The 15144-nt window shown below is 37.8% G+C and overlaps 4 protein-coding genes across 6 annotated transcripts; 3 read left to right on the top strand and 1 right to left on the bottom strand.

Moving 5' to 3' along the window:
* The first annotated feature begins 193 nt into the window (after positions 1-193).
* Positions 194-5090, top strand: LOC126607833 (hydroxyproline O-galactosyltransferase GALT6-like). Its single transcript, XM_050275546.1, has 9 exons — positions 194-213; positions 851-872; positions 2023-2479; positions 2642-2874; positions 2955-3245; positions 3323-3451; positions 3539-3712; positions 4372-4449; positions 4540-5090. Exons 1-9 carry the CDS (start codon positions 194-196, stop codon positions 4579-4581), a joined length of 1446 nt encoding a protein of 481 aa, XP_050131503.1. The 3' UTR covers positions 4582-5090.
* Positions 5091-5113: 23 nt separating this feature from the next.
* LOC126606703 (uncharacterized) lies at positions 5114-6671 on the bottom strand. The gene is made up of 2 exons (XM_050274091.1): positions 5525-6671; positions 5114-5395 (listed from the first exon to the last, which is right to left on the bottom strand). Exons 1-2 carry the CDS (start codon positions 6393-6395, stop codon positions 5346-5348), a joined length of 921 nt encoding a protein of 306 aa, XP_050130048.1. The 5' UTR covers positions 6396-6671; the 3' UTR covers positions 5114-5345.
* A 2152-nt stretch (positions 6672-8823) lies between these two features.
* Positions 8824-10120, top strand: LOC126606701 (protein ALP1-like). Its single transcript, XM_050274089.1, has 2 exons — positions 8824-9470; positions 9568-10120. Exons 1-2 carry the CDS (start codon positions 8885-8887, stop codon positions 10020-10022), a joined length of 1041 nt encoding a protein of 346 aa, XP_050130046.1. The 5' UTR covers positions 8824-8884; the 3' UTR covers positions 10023-10120.
* Positions 10121-10730: 610 nt separating this feature from the next.
* LOC126606690 (pentatricopeptide repeat-containing protein At1g05670, mitochondrial-like) lies at positions 10731-14583 on the top strand. 3 transcript variants are annotated; one of them, XM_050274075.1, is made up of 4 exons: positions 10731-10848; positions 11313-13750; positions 13925-14105; positions 14214-14583. In XM_050274075.1, the coding sequence occupies exon 2, from the start codon at positions 11423-11425 to the stop codon at positions 13667-13669; it is 2247 nt and encodes a 748-aa protein (XP_050130032.1). In that variant the 5' UTR covers positions 10731-10848; positions 11313-11422; the 3' UTR covers positions 13670-13750; positions 13925-14105; positions 14214-14583. The 3 variants fall into 3 exon arrangements, with proteins under 3 accessions (XP_050130032.1, XP_050130031.1, XP_050130030.1); XM_050274074.1 differs by having other exon boundaries at positions 13921-14105; XM_050274073.1 differs by having other exon boundaries at positions 13896-14105.
* The last annotated feature ends 561 nt before the right edge of the window (positions 14584-15144 follow it).

The raw sequence follows: 15144 nt of genomic DNA, 5'->3' as shown, positions 1-15144 counted from the left end.
GACATATGAATGACACATGTCCTATTACTAATCTATCAATAACATGACAGATGAATGACAGATGATTGGCAATTTGGCATATTGTCCATATTTTCCTTCCACCAGTATGCCAAAATTTATTGTTTCATTTATGTTTTTTTTAAACAAAAATAATAAAAGTTGAGTTGTTGTTGGTTTAAAATAATACTTAAATATGTTACCAGTTAAGGTAAGGTAAGTGAAATGCTTTTGGAAATAACAAAAATCAAATTTAAAGGCAGCTTCAAATTTGACATCTTTTTGTCTATGTCAGCTTAGCCTTTATTTCCATGTCATCTTTGCACTACAGGAAAATGAATTATGAGGGGCAGATTAAAAGAATCGCATCTATTAATGAGTTTTTAGAGGCATAAATATTAGGGAGCTTTAATGAAAAGTGATTGAATTAACTTTTATTTAATGAAAAACCACCCTAAACTATTATTTAATAAAAATGGCTTAAATTTTAATCATAAGGACACAAAACTTTTATCCTAGGCCCTACAAAACTAAAACACACAGGCTCACCAAAAAGCCCAAACCGCATAACAATTAATATTCCAAAATTGCCCCTAACGGAGCCTAACCCAGGCCCGTTAGCCGAAGTTACTAAAATTCATCATCCCTCCCAACGCCATTAATGTTCACCAACCCCTTCACACTGTACAAAAAAATCGAAACCTCCATTACTCCAAACGTCAAGATCTTAAAGCGTTTTCAAGTTCGATTCAAGTTTTCAAACAATAATCTACACATCAAATCCGGAATTTCTCAACCCAAAAACTACATTTGAAGACGAAAAACTGAAAACATTCGAACTGTATGTTTGCAGAGTCGAAATCGGACAAACACAGGTACGAACCTATAATTTCTGATATTCTTGATGATTTCTTACTTTAATTTACTAAATATGTGCATTTGCATGTTTGAGATTCTAAAAAATGAATTATGTTTCCGGTTCACAGTTCTGATTTACATCCAGACGAAAACACACAAAAAATTTGGGAAATAAAAGCAACAGAGAAGAAACAGAGGTACGTACCACAAAATTTCTGATATTTTTGGTGATTTTACAGTAATATGTAAGTTTGCATGCTTCGAATAGCAATGTTTCTGCAAAATGGTATATTTTTACTTCACTTTAATAACTGCTCGTTTTCTTATAACCTTTAAATAGTATTTTCTTGCCCTCATATGTTGTTTTCTTTGCTTAAATAGCTTAAATAACTTAAATATAATCAACATTCTATTTTGGTGGTGTTTTAGTTTAATAGATAGTGTTTACAAAATAGTTCACGATTTTTAAGTTTAATAAACAATGTTTACAAAATAGTTTACAATCTGCTTCATTTGTAAATAGAATTGAAATGTAAGGAAATAGTAAAATCTGGGATGCATTCACGAACGAGTGTGGTTTTCTACTTTAGTTTGATAAATAGTTCAGTTTGCTAAATGTTTCAGTTTGATAAATAGTTGAGTTTGCTAAATAGTTCAGTTTGATAAATAGTTCAGTTTGTTTTGTAAAAAAGTGTGGTTTTCTAGTTAAATTTGATAAATAGTTCAGTTTGTTTTGGTAAAAAAGTGTGGTTTCTACTTCAGTTTCATAAATAGTTCAGTTTGCTTTGGTAAAAAAATGTGGTTTTCTAGTTCAGTTTGATAAATAGTTCAGTTTGATTTGGTAAAAAAGTGTGGTTTTGTAGTTCACTTTGATAAATAGTTCAGTTTGCTTTTATAAAAAAGTGTGGTTTTCTAGTTCACTTTGATAAATAGTTCAGTTTGTTTTGGAAAAATAGTTCAGTTTGATAAATAGTTCACTTTGCTTTGGTAAAAAAATGTGGTTTTCTAGTTCACTTTGATAAATAGTTCAATTTATTTTGGTAAAATAGTGTGGTTTTGTAGTTCAGTTTGCTAAATAGTTCAGTTTGCTAAATGGTTCAGTTTGATGAATAGTTCAGTTTGATAAATAGTTCAGTTTGCTTTGTTAAAAAAAGTGTGGTTTTCTAGTTGGAGACCAAGCCCGAGAACGGCTCTGAGCCATGCCCGGACTCGTTTTTGCTGTCAGGGTCCGAATTCGAGTCCCGGAAACGGGTAATGGTTATTCCCTGCGGGATGACTCTTGGGTCTCACATAACGGTGGTGGGCACGCCTAGGTGGGCCCACTCGGAGTACGACCCGAAGATTGCGATACTGAAGGAGGGGGACGAGGCGGTGATGGTCTCTCAGTTTATGATGGAGTTGCAGGGTTTGAAGAACGTGGAGGGGGAGGACCCGCCTAGGATACTGCATTTCAATCCGAGGTTGAAGGGGGATTGGAGTGGGAAGCCGTTGATCGAGCAGAACACTTGTTACCGGATGCAATTGGGGTCGGCCCTCCGCTGCGAGGGGTGGAAGTCCCTGGCTGATGAAGATACCTGTAGGTGGCTTCAATGTGTTCTAATTGCTTTGCTTAATGAATTGAGAGGTAAGGGGTCTTTGTGTTTTTGGGTTGTATTTAACTAAATTATAGTTTGGTAGGTAAAGAGTATATTATATTAGATGTGCCAATCTAATCTAAATAAAGCGGTTGCGGTTCTATTATTTGGTGAGATTGTTATGTGTTTTCTGATTCTTTTGTTTTGTGAAGTTGATGGACAGGTGAAATATGAGAAATGGATTCGTGACGATGACAATAAGTCGGAAGAATCGAAGGTCACATGGTGGTTGAACAGGCTGATAGGACGAACAAAGAAGGTGACCATAGACTGGCCATACCCTTTTGCAGAGGGAAAGCTGTTTATTCTTACTGTAAGTGCTGGTTTGGAAGGTTTCCATATCAATGTTGATGGTAGGCATGTCACTTCTTTCCCTTATCGCACGGTGAGTACCTTTGTGTTGTGATATTAACCTACAATGTAAGGAATGCGGAATATCTTAAAATCTTATTCACGGATTGACAGGGATTTGTTCTTGAGGATGCTACCGGACTATCTGTAAATGGAGACATTGATGTGCACTCTGTGCTTGCAGCCTCCTTGTCCACATCACATCCTAGTTTTTTGCCTCAGATGCACCTTGAAATGGTTACTAAGTGGAAAGCTCCGTTTCTTCCCTTTGGGCATGTAGAGTTGTTCATTGGCATTCTGTCTGCTGGCAGCCATTTTGCGGAGCGTATGGCTGTGAGAAAGTCTTGGATGCAGCATAAATTAATCAAATCTTCACGTGTTGTGGCTCGTTTTTTTGTAGCACTGGTAAGGAATGCAGAATGCTTGTTTTGTGCTTTGATAAATGTCAACTATTTACAGTATTTGGAATTATATTTTGACAGCATGGAAGAAAGGACGTAAATGTAGAGCTTATGAAAGAAGTAGATTATTTTGGGGACATTGTTATAGTTCCTTATATGGATAACTATGATCTGGTAGTATTGAAGACTGTTGCAATTTGTGAATATGGGGTACGCTTCATAACAAGACTTCAAATTGGCTGTACTTATTTTTTTCTTATGGATATACTTAACATCAATGTTTGTGGTTCTTTACAGGTTCGCACTGTGCCTGCAAGGTATATCATGAAGTGCGATGATGACACCTTTGTCAGGGTGGATGCTGTGCTCAAGGAAGCACGGAAAATTCATGGGTATAGAAGCTTCTATATTGGAAATATGAACTACCACCACAACCCTCTTCGCCATGGTAAATGGGCAGTGACATATGAGGTATGCATTCTTCTGCTCTTCACCAATGATTCTAAACAACAAATTATACAAACTTGAAATTGATGTACAACTTCTACTGTTTGTAAGTCCTTTCTGGTATTCTCTAAACCATTAAGTAATTCTGATCTTCTCAAGCTGTATATGTCCTTTAAATATATTGCTTAATGTGATTAACATTCTCTTCTCTGATTTTAAGGACAAACGTTTACAACTTGTGATTTACAAGTTTTTCTTCGAATGCTTAGCTTTCATCTTGTGCCTCATGTTAATACGTTTTCTGGTAAATTCTGTTTGTGACACCTCTTAGTTGAGTGTTGATGCTTTGGATTAGAGTAATATTTTTTAGCAATCAAGAGACAGAGGAACAAATTTTTACTTACCCACCATTAATTTGACAGCCTTAATACTCTTACCAAACTCTAGCTTTTATTGTGAATATTTTATTCGGTTTTCTTATCCACCTGATTGTCATTTGCCTCATTGCGTATGTTGTTGTCTGCAATTGTGACTGGTGATAAGAATTAGATAGTATTTAGCTCCTAACAATCAATAAGTCGTTTAACGGTGTCGCTTTTTAGTTCACGTTCATATAGAATTGGTATATGGGTTGTGTCATGAACAATCTCTCATCCTTCATATTTTTCCTTGGTGAGCTCCAGGAATGGCTTGAAGAAGATTATCCACCCTCTGACATAGCAAAATCCATCGTATCCGAGTTTGAAAGGCACAAGTTGCGAGTATGTGATGAACATACTGTTTTTTCTTGTTTGCATCTGTATTCCGTGTACAGGTCTCCATATCTTTAAATTAACTTCTGTTCTGTGCAGTTGTTCAAGATGGAAGATGTGAGCATGGGAATGTGGGTGTAGCGGTTCAACAAATCTAAACCGGTGGAGTATGTGCACAGCTGGAAGTTCTGCCAGTTTGGGTGCATCGACAACTATTACACCGCGCATTACCAATCTCCGAGACAAATGATATGCATGTGGGACAAATTGCAACAACAAGGGAAACCCCAGTGCTGCAATATGCGATGACCAGGAATGACGCATTGATCAAACATTTTGCTCACAGTATAAAGAATGTGAAAAGAAGAATACAGAGAAACAAGTTTTGCAGTCATAGTATACCGCTGTAAATATCCGGTGGGGGTTAATTCTGTCAATATTTTCTCACCTAGTTTAGTTTCTAAGTCCCTCATTTACCGTCTTTACTATTGTAAAGAAGCTAGATGGAGAAAGTTACTGTTCTGCCCCTGTAGAATCTAGCCAACCATATGTGGTGATGTAACCGTGGATACAGAAAGAGCCTTTGTAATGAAAGTTGATTCTTTCTGAGTGGTGAAAATGCTACAAAAAGATGGAACCAAATTCCCTAATCTTCTTTTTATATGCCATTTCCTTTGGGTTTTTGAGTTCTTTTATCTTATTTTTTATATAACATTGGGGCAAGATGAAAAGTACATTGGCAGAGCTAACTGACCCAACCTAGTTATTGCTAGGAATATTGTGGAGAAATCTCAACAGTTTACAACAACAAAAAGTTGAATCTCAACATATTTTATAGGATTCATAAAAAGTTCAAACCGCAACTTGCATTTGAACTTTAAAATCCAGCTACGAAATTTCACAATCTACAATACCAAAAGCAATAACCAAGCCAAGCAATAGATTAACCCAGTCTCTGCAAAAACACCACAAACAAACAGACTAAGTTGATTAGACCAGTGTACTCTCTTTACCGTCCCGGAATGTGAATAAAAATTTGAAAAATGAAACCACAAAAGGGTAAAAGGATAGATTGAATACGTACCAATCTGCCACGATCGAGGCCTTGAACCATAATTATATGAAGCTCCAAAGAAACAATCATTAGTGGTGTTGATCCCACTGGCGCAATTACATATAAATGAGTTGTAATTCCCATAATACCCGCAAACCCCGTTACTCCTCTCACAATTAGCACACGAACTCGGATACTCGTTGTTCACACTAAACTTGTACTTGAGGGCAATCCCGTACTTCCAACTATTAGGATCAGACTCACGTTCGTTGAAGCTGTAAAACCCTGAGTAAGAGCTGCACCGCAGCTTCTCCAAATCCATCTCGAAAGCCGGCCCGAGATCCACCGGCGTGTAAACGCAACACGTGGATGTGGGGAGGTTGATTGTGCTGATCGCCTGACATGAGTACAAGTAGCTACAAATCGGGGAACCTTGGTTGTCACATAGGGAGATTTTTGAGCTGTTTTTTTTGTCAGTGTATAGGGAGTTTTGTTGGAAGATTGGAGAGGTGGAAAGTGAGCAGTCGAGTAGGGCAAAAACGTTGTCGTCTTGGAAGTCGAAGGGTGCGTCCCAGTCTAGGGCAAACCCTTTGGATTGTTGTTTGCATGAACATGTTGACATGGAGGGGTCTGAGATGTACATGACCTTGTTTGTGTAGTCTATGTTGGTGATGGGGTAGGATCCGGTGTGGGTTGTGAAGATGGGGTTTCCCTGGCTGCACGACACGTGAGGGTTGAAGCGCGGGTCGCCGCAGCCGGGGTCGCTGCCGAATGGGAACTTGAGGGGGAGTTCGCCGCAGGATCTTTGGCAGGTTTGGGAGGAGATGAAGGTGAGTTGGAGGAGGAAGATGGAGAGGAAGGTGATGGAGAGAGTTGGTGTTGAAGGAGAGCTAAACTTCATCCTGTTGCGAGTTTGGAGAGGAGGAAATGATAAGTTTGACGAGAGGGTGTGGAGTGAGGCCTTGGTGTTGTGTTGGTATGTATATATATTATGAAGTGGAACAAGAAAACTTAGTGAGTTTACAGTTTTGGGGCCAGGGGTTTTCGATAAATAAAACTACTTGTATCATCTCAACTGATGTCGAGTTAGTGTAAGGTATACTTAAGAAAATAGTATACTAGACGATCACTTGAGATGATACAAATATTAATATTCCGCCGAAAAGGAGCATGTAGTTTTGGATCTCATCAACACTTTCGATTGGCAGTAGCTAGTTTTGTTTTTGTTTTCTTCATTACAGTGAAATAGAGGAAGTACGGAATCAAACTCGATACCTAAAGTGCAAAGTTAAATGTTCATACCCACTTAGCCAGACTACTAGCTAGCTTTAGATGTTCCGTGATTCTCTTTTCCCTATTAACAGATGCCCTTGTTCCACCTACCTACCTTTGAATTGATTATCTCCCTCGTTCTCAAATGACATCTCGAACAATAATTTAATTAATGGAGACACGAAGTAATATGTTACTAACCATTTAATCTGATGAACGGTTTAGGAATCAATATTAATTCACCATGCAGTTCCTTGGTCACATAACTCACATGGCTTGTAACCCTAACTATCGACTTGCTTCTGCACAAAGCACTTATGCTAGAAAGCACTTTATTAAAAACGCCGACACCGGTTTTTAGAATCTGAAATTTTTTTAATTGTTTTTGTCAAATGCACTGCTTTGAGCATTCTTAATTAGTTACCTGAATTCACTTTTAACCATTTCAAAAGCATTTTCAAACGTAATATATTTGTTGTGATTTGAGATCCCCATACGGCTACCTACCCATAGTTTCGTCCCCAAAGCAATCGTAGCCCTAGCTTTCTATATATTTTTTGAATTTCCATTCACAAACTCAACTTTCTGCTTGGAGTAATGAGTATATATTCCCCACCACTACCACTTCAGCCCTAAATCAGAAAAAAAGAGAGATCAAAAGCATAGTGTTCTGGAATTAAACCGGATTGAAAATGCAGCAATGATGATTTCTCCTCCATTTATTGAACTTTTGCAAATTATTTATGTCATCATCGTCGACATTATTTGTTGATAACAAATTTTATTCTTAATTAGTTTCCAATAATATATGTAACTGGGGAATAGTTCTTTTGGTAGGGTATCCAAACTAAAAAAAATTGTTAAGCGCAAGTCGTGGATTGCCTTAGTAGAACTTTATACGTACATGTGAGAGGGGGAATTGTATCAATGGAGAAGAACTTACTCAATCACGACCTCATGGTGGCAAGATGATTATAAGTTTATCACATGATGTTATTTGTTTGGGTGTTTTTTCTTTAGGTAAAGTGATGTTCTACCATTAGAGTAAAAGGAGAGATATTTGAGTTAAGTCACCCAATGATTTTACCAGCTTGTTTGGTTGTGCTTTTGAAAGAGTCAAAAGCGCTTCCTAATGAGTAAAAGCGCTTTAGTTTTAAAAAATGGTCGTTTGGCAACTATTTTAAAAGTGCTTTTAGTTAGAAGTAGAAGCACTAATAAGCATTTTCTAAGAAGCACCTAGGAGGTGCTTCCTCCTAAAAGTACTATGCAGAGAAAACAAGGGAAGCACTTTGCTCCCTTTAATGAATTTTTTTCAATTCCCGAATTATCCCTATTTTTTAATTTGCAAAGTCTAAAATGCCATTACACTTGAAAAAAACATCAAAATTGACATCACCAATTTTTTATAGGTTTGCACGTTAAAAACCTAGAAGTCTTTTATTTTCATAATATTTTGGTGGCTGGAGAAGTCATCTTGGTCTCCATCTCTTCCTCTCCATCTTCCCCAAATCTCCATCACCTAAAATTCTTGTGGAGGTATGTTTGCTATTTCTTATCTTAAAATTTGTATGTAGTGTGTGAATTTGATTGTTGATATGTTATTTTTATCAAAATTGTTGTGATTTTTGAACTACACGAAAATAATTTTAGGGTTTAGTGATCGTTCATTGACATTCCAATGGTATTTTCTGCATTTTTTTCATGATATTTCTAATTTTCCTGATTCATTCTCTGATGAGCAAATTATATATGTTGCCTATCAAGTTAATTAACTCTAACAGCAACTTATTAAAACGCTCATGATCAAACTAACACAAGTAAAACCATCTCCAGTTTCCTATCATTGATCGAGATGTTTACAGAGGATGCATGTGCTACAGTTTGTTATAATTTTTGCCATGATTATATATTCCTCTCGTATTAAAATTTTCTTTTGTGTTTACAGATATGAGTTCTAGCAGTAGTGATAGTAGCAATACAAACAACTCTACTGATGGAAGTGATGATGAATTTTATCAACTGGTTTCTGCAAGCTGTGTCACGGCTGTCTCTGAATGGTTAAAGTATGTTGACAAAGAACCTTGTAGGACTTCTTCGTATACGGGATATAGATGGGTAATGGAAGTTTTAAATGGTCATCCTATAAGATGCCATGAACAATTTAGGATGGAACAACATGTTTTTAAGGACTTGTTAGAGACTTTGAAGCGTGATTATGGCTTAAAAAGAATTGGAGATATAACCCTAGAAGAAGCATTAGCAATGTTTCTAAACACATTAGGTCATGGGCACACTAATAGGATGGTCCAAGAAAGGTTTCAACGCTCTGGAGAGACTGTTTCTAGGTGGTTTGGGATACTATTAGATGTTGTTTCTCGCATGGCTATTGATATTATATGTCCACATGATCGGCAATTCAAGAGAGTATCAAATAAAATTAAGGATGACAATCGGTATTGGCCATATTTTAAAGGTTGCATAGGGGCAATTGACGGAACACATGTCCCAGTTGTGGTACCTAGAGAAATGCAAGTGCCATATATAGGTAGAAAAGGAAATACAACTCAAAATGTTATGGCTGTATGTGATTTTAATATGTGTTTCACATTTGTCTGGGCTGGATGGGAGGGTGCTGCTCATGATTCACGTATATTCATGGAGGCCTTGAGAAGACCAGAATTGAAATTTCCTTATCCCCCTTCTGGTTAGTAATCAACCTTAGTCTTATATGAATGTGTTTATTTATTTATTATCTTATGAACACAAAAATCTTTATATTTTTCTTTTCAATTATGGTGTAGGCAAATATTATTTAGTTGATGCTGGATATCCACATATGAATGGATATATTGGACCTTATAGGGGTGAACGATATCATCTTCCTGAATTTCGACGTGGAAGTCATCCAAGAGGGAAAAAAGAGATATTTAATCAGAGACATTCATCCCTAAGATGCACAATAGAAAGAACTTTTGGTGTTTGGAAAAATAGATGGACAATGATTCGTCTCATGCGTAACTTCCCTTTTGAAAAACAGGTACAAATTGTTGTTGCTTCAATGGCCTTACACAATTTTATTAGGAAGCATTCCATGACAGATCAAGAGTTCCAACCTTATGATGATGATGATGAGCTACTTCCACCTGGACATGAGGAAGATCATAGAGATGAAGAAATTGTTGATGAAAATTTTACTCATAGGCGAGAGATGGATGTTGAACGAGAAAGGATTGCTAATCTTCTTATATCTAGTTAATGCTTATTTCACATTTGATTGTCATGCAACTATAACGTGTCATTTTGTTTTCAAGAAACAAACACATATTCTCAATAAGTATGTATAATTTTGTTAGTGATCATTATTTTTTGTAATTGAATTTTCATCAACTCTTAATCAAATTGTATGCTAATTATATACAAAAAATACTTATGCAAAAATTATTGAGAATTATTAATGAAAGCGCTTTTTCATTTGACAACCAAACACTCTATTTAATATCAAAAACGCTTCTATCCAATACAAAAACGCTTAGTTGGTTGCATGCCAAACAACAAACTACTTCCTCATAGAAGCGCTATTGAAAAGTGCTACAAACAAAAAGCGCTAGTGAGTAAAAGCGCTTTATAGAGTAGCACATCCAAACGAGCCCTGTATTGAATTCGTATTCAAGTGAGCCGAACTGAAGACCTTCTATTTATAAGTGGAGAAGAATACAGTCAACTCTAATGCTAGTAGTGTCATTTGCGGGGATGATAAGCTTGAGATCGACTACCTATGTGTTCTAATTGCATGCAAATTTCTCTCGTTTAAGTTAAAACACACTATAATATGTTGTATAAACTCATTTATCATTTTGAGCCCGGCCCAAGTTATTTGATGTCCATAACTTGGCCCAAACATATAGGGCCCAGTTAAATATCTTTTTCCCGTATTGTTTCTCTCACTAAAATTAAATACCTGCCGGAGGAAAGTGGAGGCCGAATGAAACTCGAGATATTTACAGGCAACAGCCATCCTTCTGAAAACAAGTTTCTGGGAAGTTGAAAGCTTTCGAGCTTTTCACAGTCGACGCACGTCTAAGGTAACACCTCTCATGCATCCCAGCTTCAAAAGCTTGCCCCTTTTGCCACCTTGTTTCTTTATTTTTCAGTTTTGAGTGCTTTTTATTGATTGCTCACCAAGTGTTTGATAGAATGCGTGAACCACTTTTAATTTGTTTTAGTTAGTGACGGAGTGTGGGTGTGATTGTGAATGTCAATTTGATGAAATTTTTGAACGTTTTATTGGTTTCGGAATCAATGTAGATGATAGCAACTTGAATGGTTTCATTGGTTTTGCAATCAGAATTTGTTCATTGTTCAAGTATTGCCATGCAATGCAAGTGTGCTACTCTCTGCATTTTAATGAAATTCTCTGTTTGTAAATGATGTTTGTCGAACGAACAAAAGTTGGTTATGATATGTATGCTTTGATGTATAGGCGCTATATTTTGTTTTACGAGAGTTTTTATATGTTTAGTGTTTGTGTTTAATTGTTACCATACAGGTGATGTGATGAAGCAACCTCTTTGCTTTGGTTCTTCTAAATGGAGGAAAGCCGCTGCATTACTAGAAAAGGGTCCCAAAAATTGTTCTTGATGGGTTCCTTGAGTAGGTATGAAGAGGCGCGCCATCTTGTCAGTCTATAGTTTTCAGATCTCCCATCATCATCTTTGCTTAAATCTTGCTGTAAATTCTTCACTATTCATCTTTAGGAGATGTTTGAGTCATGGAATTTCCTTAGGAGCAACACATACAAGACCTTTTCCTGACTATTCCCCCAAGAAACCGTCCATCAAAGATGCCGAACTTGTACATCGCATCTCCACCACAATTAAGCTTCGCTGCTCTGAGCCCTTTTGCAGTATTCTGAAGCCTTATGAATCTCATTTCAGGTCTGACCATCTTATTTGGGTCCTCATGAATATTAAGAATGACTATAAACTAGTGTTGGATTTGTTTGACTGGGCATGCTTACGAAGGGACCCATCATTAGAAGCCCATTGTGTCGTTGTACAAATTGCTGCAGCATCAAAGGATCTTAGAACAGCACATGAGCTTATTCATAATTTTTGGGCAAAACCCAAGTTAGATGTTAGTGTTTCATTCACTCGCTTTTCTGATCGGTTGATATACACTTACAAGGATTGGGGTTCAGATCCCCATGTGTTCGATGTTTACTTCCAGGTCCTTGTTGAAACTGGGATGCTCAATGAAGCAAGAAAGCTTTTTGATAAATTGTTGAGCTATGGGTTGGTTATCTCTGTTGATTCCTGTAATTTATTTCTTACTCGGCTATCAAGCACCTTTGATGGGATTGAGATGGCAATAAAGTTTTTCAATGAATATCCTGAAGTGGGTGCTCACTGGAACACCATATCATACAATATTATCATTCATTGTCTTTGTCGATTAGGGAAAATAAAAGAAGCCCACCATTTACTCCTCCAAATGGAGTTGAGGGGTTGTATACCTGATGTTGTAAGTTATAGTACTTTAATCAGCAGATATTGTTATGTTGGAGAACTACAGAAGGTGTTGAAGCTCATCAAGGAAATGAAAATAAAAGGATTGATGCAAAATTCCTATACCTATAACAGCATAATACTCCTTCTGTGTAAGACTGGTAAACTATCTGAAGCAGAAGTGTTACTGAGGGAGATGATGGTTTTGGGAATACTTCCTGATAATGTTGTCTACACTACTCTAATTGATGGATTCTGTAAGTCGGGGAATGTTCCTGCTGCAAGTAGGCTATTTGACGAAATGCAGGGTAGGAAAGTTGTCCCTGATTATATAACATATACTGCCATTATTCATGGATTTTGTCAAATAGGGAAGATGACAGAAGCAGATAAGTTCTTCAATGAAATGGTTAGCAGAGGATTAGAACCAGATGAAGTTACTTATACAGCACTTATTGATGGTTATTGCAAAGCAGGTGAGATGATAGAGGCGTTTTCTCTTCACAACCAGATGGTTAGCATGGGGCTTACCCCAAATGTTGTCACTTATACGGCACTGGCTGATGGGCTTTGTAAAAGAGGGGAGGTAGATGTAGCAAACGAACTTCTTCATGAGGTGTGTAGGAAGGGCCTTCAACTTAATGTCTGCACTTACAACTCAATTGTTAACGGCCTTTGTAAGTCGGGAAACATAGCAGAGGCAGAAAAATTGGTGGAAGAAATGGAGGCTGCTGGGCCCTGTCCTGATACTATTACTTATACCACTTTGATGGATGCATATTGTAAGATGAGAGATATGAGTAAGGCTCAGAAGGTCCTGCATGAGATGCTCGATAGAGGGCTTCAACCTACAGTTGTCACATTCAATGTGCTGATGAATGGATTTTGTATGTCAGGAATGGTGGTAGATGCTGAGAGGCTACTCAAGTGGATGTTGGAGAAGGGTATAGTGCCTAATGCCGCAACCTACAATTCTCTCATGAAGCAGTACTGCATTAGAAATAATATGCGTACTACGACAGAAATTTATAGGAGCATGTGTGCTGGCGGGGTGATTCCTGATAGCAACACCTATAACATTTTGATAAAAGGGCATTGTAAGGCAAGGAATATGAAAGAGGCATGGTTTTTGCATAAAGAAATGGCAGGAAAGGGATTTATTCCCACGTCAAGTTGTTACAGTGCACTTATTAAGGGTTTTTTCAAGAGAAAGAAATTTGCGGAGGCAAGGGAACTATTTGAAGAAATGAGGAGACATGGTGTGGTTGCAGATAGAGAAACATACAACATTTTTGTCGATATGAACTATGAAGAAGGGAACATGGACATTACTCTTGATCTTTGCAATGAAATTATAGAGAATTGTCTTGTTGGCAAGCCCAAGAACGAAGACACGTAGCAGAATTGCTCTAATGGGATCTGTTGGAGAGAAATTCAGTTTTAGTTCCTGCGGACTCGCATCTACGATATTATCATCACGGTAATAGTTCTCATTCCGATGTGTTTAGTATGATATAGGATATTGCACAGCCTTTCTGAAATGATGATATTGAAATGTTAGTAAGTTCTTATTGGTATCATTTCTAGACTTTTTTCCCATTACTTGATGAATCTACACTGCACAGGTTATGAGCTATTACTCTTTGTTAGCCAGGGACCTACATATGTACCTGGCTATCGAACATTTGATACGAAATCAAAGATAGATGAAGCTGGGCCCTAAGGAGTAGGGCTATTCCGTAAACAGATCCAAGCAATCTCAAGATGGCTATTTCGCTCAAATGTTCTGTTGGATTTCATCACTGCCCAAATGTTCTGTAAACACGAACCTCCTGGTATATGTAGATTTTTCTTCTTTCATGATTTGACATGAAACCGTTCCATGCAGCTTAGAAATGTTATGTCAGCATTCTTCTGATCTTAACTACTTTGGCTGGGTGCAGCACTCTTGGTAAAGTTGGAGGATGTAAAAGCAGAGAACATGCAGAAGTGCTTGCATCCCAGAAAATCAGCAAAGAAAAAAGTTAAGCTGATACGGCGTCACCAGGGGCAAATCGCAAGGACAACCGCTTCAAGGGCCAACTTAAGACCAAAGAGACCGAGTGAGAATGAAGGGACTCGGAAGCAACTCGGAAGAATTGCAAACTTGGGACTGCCCCGAAATGCTTTCTGGTCTCAACGAGCCATTCCGTTGCTTTGAACCCCGATAGATTTGTAACATGACTGTTTTTTTGCAAAGATTGCTGCTACTTGTGTATGTTTACAAACAAAACCAACAAATCAATACGAAAACACGTCACGTGAATTATGAAATCTACACACAAACAACAACAACAACAACAAAGCCTTTTCCCACTAAGTGGGGTCGGCTATATGAATCCTAGAACGCCATTGCGCTCGGTTTTGTGTCATGTCCTCCGTTAGATCCAAGTACTCTAAGTCTTTTCTTAGAGTCTCTTCCAAAGTTTTCCTAGGTCTTCCTCTACCCCTTCGGCCCTGAACCTCTGTCCCGTAGTCACATCTTCGAACCGGAGTGTCATTCGGCCTTCTTTGCACATGTCCAAATCACCGGAGCCGATTTTCTCTCATCTTTCCTACAATTTCGGCTACTCCTACTTTACCTCGGATATCCTCATTCCCAATCTTATCCTTTCTCGTGTGCCCACACATCCCACGAAGCATCCTCATCTCCGCTACACCCATTTTGTGTACGTGTTGATGCTTCACCGCCCAACATTCTGTGCCATACAACATCGCTGGCCTTATTGCCGTCCTATAAAATTTTCCCTTGAGCTTCAGTGGCCTACGACGGTCACACAACACGCCGGATGCATTCTTACACTTCATTCATCCAGCTCGTATTCTATGGTTGAG

This window comes from Malus sylvestris, chromosome 16 (assembly GCF_916048215.2).
Source record: "Malus sylvestris chromosome 16, drMalSylv7.2, whole genome shotgun sequence".
NCBI lineage: Eukaryota > Viridiplantae > Streptophyta > Magnoliopsida > Rosales > Rosaceae > Malus > Malus sylvestris.
Note: the sequence above shows the minus strand (reverse complement) of the source record. Positions and strands in the feature narration are given on the sequence as shown.